This window comes from Diachasmimorpha longicaudata, chromosome 7 (genome assembly GCF_034640455.1).
Source record: "Diachasmimorpha longicaudata isolate KC_UGA_2023 chromosome 7, iyDiaLong2, whole genome shotgun sequence".
In the NCBI taxonomy this organism is placed as follows: domain Eukaryota; kingdom Metazoa; phylum Arthropoda; class Insecta; order Hymenoptera; family Braconidae; genus Diachasmimorpha; species Diachasmimorpha longicaudata.
This window is the reverse complement of record NC_087231.1, coordinates 1,849,776-1,857,645: the sequence shown is the minus strand read 5'-3', so window position 1 is coordinate 1,857,645 and position 7,870 is coordinate 1,849,776. Positions and strand designations below refer to the sequence as shown.

Genomic DNA, 7,870 nt, shown 5'->3' with positions numbered 1-7,870 from the left:
TCTGTCCCTCTCTGTCCCGCTCTGACTTTCTCTGTCTTTCTCTGTCTTCCTCGGTGTCTCTCTGTCACTCTCTGTCTCCCTCCATCTCTCACTGTTTCTCTATACTTCTCTCTGTCTCTCTCTCTCTCTTTCTGTCCCTCTCTGTCTCTCCTTGCCTCTCTCTGTCTCCCTCTGTCTCACTCTGTCTCTCTCCGCCTCTCTCCGTCTCTCTCTGTCTCTCTCTGTCTCTCTCTGTCTCTCTCAGTCTCTCTCCGCCTCTCTCCGTCTCTCTCCGGCTCTCTCTGTCCCTCTCTGTCTCTCTCTGTCTCTCTCTAACCCTCTGCCTCTCTGCCTCTCCCTGTCCCTCTCTGACTTTCTCTGTATTTCTCGGTGTCTCTCTTTAACTCTCTGTCTCCCTCTATCTCTCGCTATTTCTCTCTACTTGTCTCTGTCTCTCTCTGTCTCTTTCTGTCCCTCTCTGTCTCTCTCCGTCTCTTTCTGTCCCTCTCTGTCTCTCCTTGCCTCTCTCTGTCCCCCTCTGTCTCTCCCTGTCTCTCTCTGTCTCTCTCTCTTCCTCTCTCTGTCTCTCTCTGTCTCTCTCCACCTCTCTCTGCCTCTCTCTGGCCTTCTCTGACTTTCGCTGTCTTTCTCGATGTCTCTCCGTCACTCTCTGTCTCCCTCTATGTCTCGCTGTTTCTCGCTACTTCTCTCTGTCTCTCTCTGTCTCTTTCTGTCCCTCTCTGTCTCTCCTTGCCTCTCTCTGTCTCTCTCTGTCTCTCTCTGTCTCTCTCTGTCTCTCTCTGTCCCTCTCTGTCTCTCTCTATCTCTCGCCTTTTTTCTCTACTTCTCTCTGTCTCTCTCTATCTCTTTCTGTCCCTCTCTGACTCTCCTTGCCTCTCTCTGTCTCTCTCTGTCTCTCTCTGCCTCTCTCTAACTCTCTGCCTCTCTCTGGCTCTCTTTATTTCTCTATCACGTTCTTCCTCTCTCCGTTTCTCTCTGTCTCGTTCTATCTCTCTCTCCACCTCTCTCTGCCTCTCGCTGGCCTTTTCTGACTTTCTCTGTCTTTCTCGGTGTCTCTCTGTCACTCTGTGTCTCCCTCTATCTCTCGCTGTTTCTCTCTATTTCACTCTGTCTCTCCCTCTTTCTGCCCCTCTCTGTCTCTCTCTGTCTCCCTCCGTCTCTCTCTCTCTGTCTCTCTCTGTCTCTCTTTGTCTCTCTCTGCCTCTCTCTGTCCCGCTCTGTCTGTCTCTATCTCTCTCTGTCTCTCCCTGTCCCTCTCTGACTTTCGCTGTCTTTCTCGGTGTCTCTCTGTCACGCCCTCTCTCCCTCTACCTCTCGCTGTATCTCTCTGCTTCTCTCTGTCTCTCTCTGGCTCTGGTTGTTTCTCCATCTCTCTCTCCCTTTCTCCGTTCCTCTCTTGCTCTCTTTGTGTCTGTATCTCTCTCTGTCTGTCTCTGTCTCTCCTTGCCTCTCCCTGTCCCTCTCTGACTTGCTCTGTCTTTCTCGGTGTCTCTCTGTCACTCTCTGTCTCTCTCTATCTCGCGCTGTTTCTCTCTACTTGTCTCTGACTCACTCTGTCTCTTTCTGTCCCTCTCTGTCTCTCCTTGCCTCTCTGTCTCTGTCTCTCTCTGTCTCTCTCCGCCTCTCTCGGTCTCTCTCCGTCTCTCTCTCTCTGTCTCTCTCACCTCTCTCCGTCTCTCTCTGTCTCTCTTTGTCTCTCACTGCCTCACTCTGCCTCTCTCTGTCCCTCTCTGTCTGTCTCTGTCTCTCTCCATCTCACTCATTCTCTCTTAGTCTCTCTTAGTCTCTCTCTGCCTCTATCTGCCTCTCTCTGTCCCTCACTGTCTGTCTCTCTCTCTCTCGGTCTCTCTATCTCACTCTGTCTCTCTCTGCCTCTCTCTGTCTCTCCCGGTCTCTGTCTCTGTCTCCCTGTCTCTCTCTACCTCTCTCTGTCTCTATCTACCTCCCTCTGTCCCTCTCTGTCTCTTTCTGTCTCTCTCCGTCTCTGTCTCTTCTCTCCCTCTCTGTCTCTCCTTGCCTCTCTCTGTCTCCCTCTGTCTCTCTCTGTCTCTCTCTGTCTCTCTCTGTCTCTCTCTGTCTCTCTCCGTCTCTCTCTGCCTCTCTCTAACTCTCTGCCTCTCTCTGCCTCTCTCTGTCTCTCTCTGTGCCTCTCTGGCTCTTTTTTTTCTCTATCGATTTCTTCCTCTCTCCGTTTCTCTCTGTCTCGTTCTGTCTCTCTCTCCACCTCTCTCTGGCCTTCTCTGACTTTCTCTGTCTTTCTCGGTGTCTCTCTGTCACTCTCTGTCTCTCCTTGCCTCTCCCTATCTCTCTCTGTCTCTCTCCGCCTCTCTCCGTCTCTCTCTGTCCCTCTCTGTCTCTCTCTGTCTCTCTCTGCCTCTCTCTAACCCTCTGCCTCTCTCCGCCTCTCTCCGTCTCTCTCTGCCTCTCTCTGTCTCTCTCTGTGCCTCTCTCTGCCTCTCTCTGTCTCCCTCTGTCTCTGTCTCGCTCCGCCTCTCTCCGTCTCTCTCTGTCTCTCTCTGTCTCTCTCCGTCTCTGATTAATCGTTGAATACCATCATACCCTTGGTGGTATGGTGGTTGTAATAAATTTTAGGGAATATTAATGAGTAAAACAAGAACACAATATTTTGATTGGGAAAAAGCCTATCGGCATAAAAAACCCAAGTTTATTAACTAATTTATAAAGATAACTGCGAATGACGCAACAAATTCGACAGTTTATGCGTCAACACACACACACACACATACGCACACTAGTTTTTATTTTGGAATTAATTCGCGGTTATTTAGAATGATTTTGATATTTGGCTTGATCAATTGTTTATGTTAATAGTTTGTGATGCACAATTAACTTTCACCGTTCGTGAAGTGTTTATGTGGCTAACCAAGCGGTTACGGACCACTGATCTCGAGATCGTGTTTTTATAATTTGTGGATGTTAAATCGTTGAAATTATTCGTGATTTATCCGAAATGGCATTCGGGATCACTGATTCAATCAAGTTTATTGTCTTTGCGGGACAGATCGTTCGTTAAAAGGTGGATATAAATTTCGATCGATATAATACACTGTGTACACTTTCACACGGATTTTCCAACTAACTGTTGAGCATTCAAAAAAAAAGCTTTTCCGTCGCAAGCGTCTATTGGGTCCCGCCCCGCAATCGGCGACAGCGACATGTCCACCAGTGCGACGACGGGCCCACCGCAAGTGCTGCCACCGTAAGTGGCAGCCGTTAAAATGCCCCTATATGTCGGTAAAGACGAGTCTATTACCGTACATACTCCCGGGGGAAGCTGCGAAACGAATGTTCACTGAACAGTTGCGTAGCAGTGAAAAAACGTATAATGAGGAATGTGTAAGTTCTGTCGTGGGTCAATCTTCATCGAACTGCCTCACGACGCATATAAATGATCGCTACAACTTAAAACTAAGTTATCGGCAACATGCACAATCTGGTGATGTTGCGCTTAAACGTTCCATTGGTGGTCCTGATGGTGGCCACCCGGGCGACTCCGTCATTGCCAGGAAACACCTCAGTGATAACTCCCAATGGCCATCGAGCACAAGTAAGGTGATCATCCATCAAAAGCACCACTGACCCCACCTGGAGCTCAGCTGTGGAATCCTGCCACTTGTGACGAGTTTGCAGTTCGTGCAGATACTCCTTGTGCCATTTATTCCAAAAGTCCTGTTTGGCCTTGGTGATGAAATTATAAATGGACAAGCGATTAACTGCAACTGAGGAAAAAGATCGTTCGGGTAATTGATTGAAGGGACGACCAATGAGCAAATGTGCTGGGGTTATAGCTATGGGATCATTGGGATCAGCCGAAAGAGCACACAATGGTCGGGAATTTAATATCGCTTCGATTTCTATTAAGAAAGTATTTAATTGCTCATACGTTAATTTATGATCTTTTAAGACACGTTTCAAATGATGTTTGAAACTCTTTACGGCTGCCTCCCAAATCCCGCCGAAATGGGGAGATAATGGTGGGTTAAAGTGCCAACGGATACGTTTAGACGTCGCGTACGCGCCTACAGTGTCTTCGAATTCGGGGTTAGAAATAAGACTGTATAATTCGTCGAGTTCTCGATTCGCTCCGACGAAGTTCGTGCCGTTATCGGAGTACATGTGTTCCGGAACTCCTCTTCTACTAACGAATCTACGGAAGGCTGCTAAAAAGCCTTCTGTCGAAAGGTCGATGGCGAGTTCGATATGAACTGCCTTCGACACCATACATATAAAAACGCATCCGTATGCCTTTAAAAAAGATCGATTGCGGTCCTTTTTCTCTTTGATGAGAATTGGCCCGAAGAAGTCGACGCCTGTTTTTGCGAACGCTGGGGCTTCGTTAACACGGAATTTTGGGAGATCTGCCATCTGAGCATGGGCAAATTTTGGTCTCTGGCGGATGCATTCGAGACAGGAATGAACAATTTTCCTGATTTGATCCTTGCCGTTGAGAATCCAATATTTGGATCGAAGGATATACAGGGTAGTCTGAATCCCGGCGTGATAGTTTGACTGATGAACTCGGCGAATGAGCATATCAGTGACAAGGTGTTTACTAGGTAGTAAAATGGGGTGTTTCCGATTAAACGGAAGTTCCGACTGGGTAAGGCGTCCGCCTACCCGTAGAATTCCCTTATCGTCAATGAAGGGATGTAATTGATCAAAAGGAGTCCCTGTTCGACGCGGTCGGACTGATTCGCTGGAATCGTGGGTCGTGGCTAGCTTTCGTAGCTCGTTGGAAAATCGTTCGCGTTGGATCATAGCTAAGATGCGATACTCGGCTTCTTGGAGGTCTTCAATGGAAAGGGTGCTCGAACGCGAAATTTCCGAATTTTTCCATCGGAGGATACGCGCAATAACCCGTGTAAGCCGTTCAAAATTGGAAAATCGCGCGTATATCGCTTCTGGGGATGCCTCAGCCAGGAGGCAAACGCCTTTTTTTAATGCCGGAACTTGGAGATTTGAAGGTAAGATTGAATTCGGCCATTGTGTTTGATCATGGACTAACCATTCAGGCCCGGTAGTCCAGAGTGTATTTTTTAGAAATTCTAAAGGCCTCTGTCCCCTGGATAGGGCATCCGCGGGATTATCCTCGGATCGGATGTGTTTCCAGATAACCTCATCTCCTAAAGTTTGAATATCTGCGACCCGGTTCGCTTCGAAGGTACGCAGAAGATGAGGAGCTTTCTTTAACCAACACAGCACGATGGTGGAATCCGACCATAAGTATACCTGATTGATCGAAAATTCTATTTGAGCCCTAGTCTCGACATATAGCTTTTTGAGAACGGAGGCTGCGCAAAGTTCTAAACGCGGAATTGTGACTCCCTTCAGAGGAGCTACTCGAGATTTACTGCTGATTAATCTAATCGCGACAGTGCCCTGAGAGTCCTGGGATTTAATATATAGACAGGCTCCGTAGCCGTTGATGGACGCATCACAAAATCCATGAAGTTCGATGCTTACAGCGTTCGGGATCAGAATCTGACGCGAGAAGACCACGTCGTGTAGGCTTGGAAGCTGAGATGCTAATGATATCCATTTGGAATGGATATCTTGAGGAAGCGACTCATCCCAGGTGATTTTTGCCTTCCAGCAATCCTGAATGAGGGTCTTCGCGAGAAGAGTTATGGGACCTAATAAACCCAATGGGTCGAAAATTTTGGATAGTTCAGAGAGGAGTTTCCGTTTTGTTGCGGAAACATTCGGGTTCACTTGGGCAATGGTGTATCGAAGGACGTCACTTTCGGCGTCCCAGATGATACCTAGGGTTTTTTTAATTGGGTCGGTTCTGACCAGACAATCCAGGTCGAAGAATTTTTTATCTATGGAATTAAGCACCGCGCTGTGGTTGGATGCCCACTGACGAATTTTAAAACCGCCGCGAGCTAACAATGCTATCATTTCATCCCGGATGGTGAGGAGTTCATCGAGAGAATCTGCACCGGAGATAAAATCATCGACGTAAAAATCGCGAAGTAAGAGTTTGCTAGCGCGTGGGAAATGCTCTGCTTCGTCCCGAGCAAGCTGTTGCAACGTACGAACCGCGAGAAAGGGGGCCGAGGCTGTCCCGAAAGTGACAGTATTTAGCTGGAATGTTCGAAGTTGGCCGTGATGGGTCCATAAAACCTTCTGGAATTGGCAATCTTCCGGATGGACGAGAATCTGACGGTACATTTTCTCAATGTCAGCCGTAATGACATACCGATGAACGCGAAATCGAAGGACTTGCTCAAAGATGGTATTTTGGATCGTGGGCCCGACAAGAAGAGTGTCGTTGAGGGAAATACCCGTAGAAGTCTTCGCGGAGGCGTCGAACACGACTCGAACTTTGGTGGTCTCACTGGACTCCTTGATGACAGCATGGTGAGGAAGATAACATCCCCCCTCGATCTCGTCACACAGAGTCATATGACCGAGAGAAATGTACTCCTCCATCACCCTGGTGTATTCCAGTCTCAGTGAAGCCTTAGCTGAGAGTTTTCGTTCTAGCGCCTGAAACCGTTTGAGGGCCTGTATGCGAGATTCTCCGAGATTGAATTTCGAATCTCTGAATGGGAGACGAACTATATAGCGACCCGTGACGTCCCGTTTGGTGTGCGTCAAATAATGTTGCTCGCACGAGATTTCATCGCGAGATCGAACTGGGTCATGATCGAAGTCTTCGATGACCCAAAAACGTTCGATGAGTTTGTCGAGTTTTACGACATTACACGGCGAGTTAGTGGACGACGTTGCGATTTCGGATCCTCCGGCGACGATCCACCCCAATCGGGTCTTTTGAATCACGATGCTAGAGTGTTTATGACGGAGTTTAATTTGCCCTACCGAGAGCACTGACAACATTGTATTCGACGCGATTAATAGATCGACCGCTCTGGGTAGATGAAACTGAGGGTCGGCTAGCTTAAGATTTTTGGGGATATCGAATAGTTGTCGGGGAAATAATTCGTTGGGAATCCTCTCTGCGATCTGAGGTACTATTAAAAAATTCAATTTTTGTCTAAAGTCGTTGTGATTCGATTGTATTTCTAATTGACTGTACCTTTCTGCAATGGTACACAAACCATCTACCGCGCCGATGTTAACCGAACAGCTAATGGTGTTTAACCGAAGGGATTGCGCAAAACGTTGGGTGATTAAATTCACGGTCGAACACGAATCTAAAAGTGCACGGGCTAACACGGTTTTTCCACGATTATCAATGAGTTTGACCATCGCGGTGGTCATTAACTGGGAATCTGACGGGAACGCGACCGACGCATACGATTGGACCGCTAGTCATTGATGTCCAATGTTTGACGAAGATGGTTCTGGAGTCTTTTGTTGTTGAGAACCTCTCTCATTGTGTAACAGCGTGTGGTGATTCCGATTGCACCTCTTACACCGCTGGTTACTTTTACAAGGGAACTGATGAATCCACAAACAGTTCTGACAAGCCTTAACCTTTCTGATCAGGTTCCAACGATCCTGAGTACTGAGTCCATTGAACGTTGGACATTTATAAAGGCGATGGGACTCATTGCAGCTGGGACACTTCGAAAATGCTGCAGGGGTTTCAACTGTTGCTGACGTAGTGAACGTATTGGATCTTTTGGGAACCTTATGAGATGATTGAGAGAGATTCTCTCCTACCCGTTTTTTATTGATTTGATTTCGGCTAGATGCAGCCGAATGTTCGAAAGCTTGTTGCTTGAAAATGGCATTCTGAATGAACTTGAAGAGGTCATTCAATTTAGGGAGGGTGTCCATCTCTAGTGTGTCTTGCCATCGACTTCGGAGGACAGGGGGAAGACAACGCTCGATGATGCATACGACAAGATCATCGTTCACCTGCACATCGAGGCCTTCC

The 7,870-nt window shown here is 47.7% G+C and overlaps 1 protein-coding gene across 1 annotated transcript; it reads right to left on the bottom strand.

The window, feature by feature from the left end:
• Nucleotides 1–3,429: 3,429 nt before the first annotated feature.
• On the bottom strand, nt 3,430–7,236 carry LOC135164772 (uncharacterized). The gene has a single exon (XM_064125429.1). It carries the CDS (start codon nt 7,234–7,236, stop codon nt 3,430–3,432), a length of 3,807 nt encoding a protein of 1,268 aa, XP_063981499.1.
• Nucleotides 7,237–7,870: the final 634 nt, after the last annotated feature.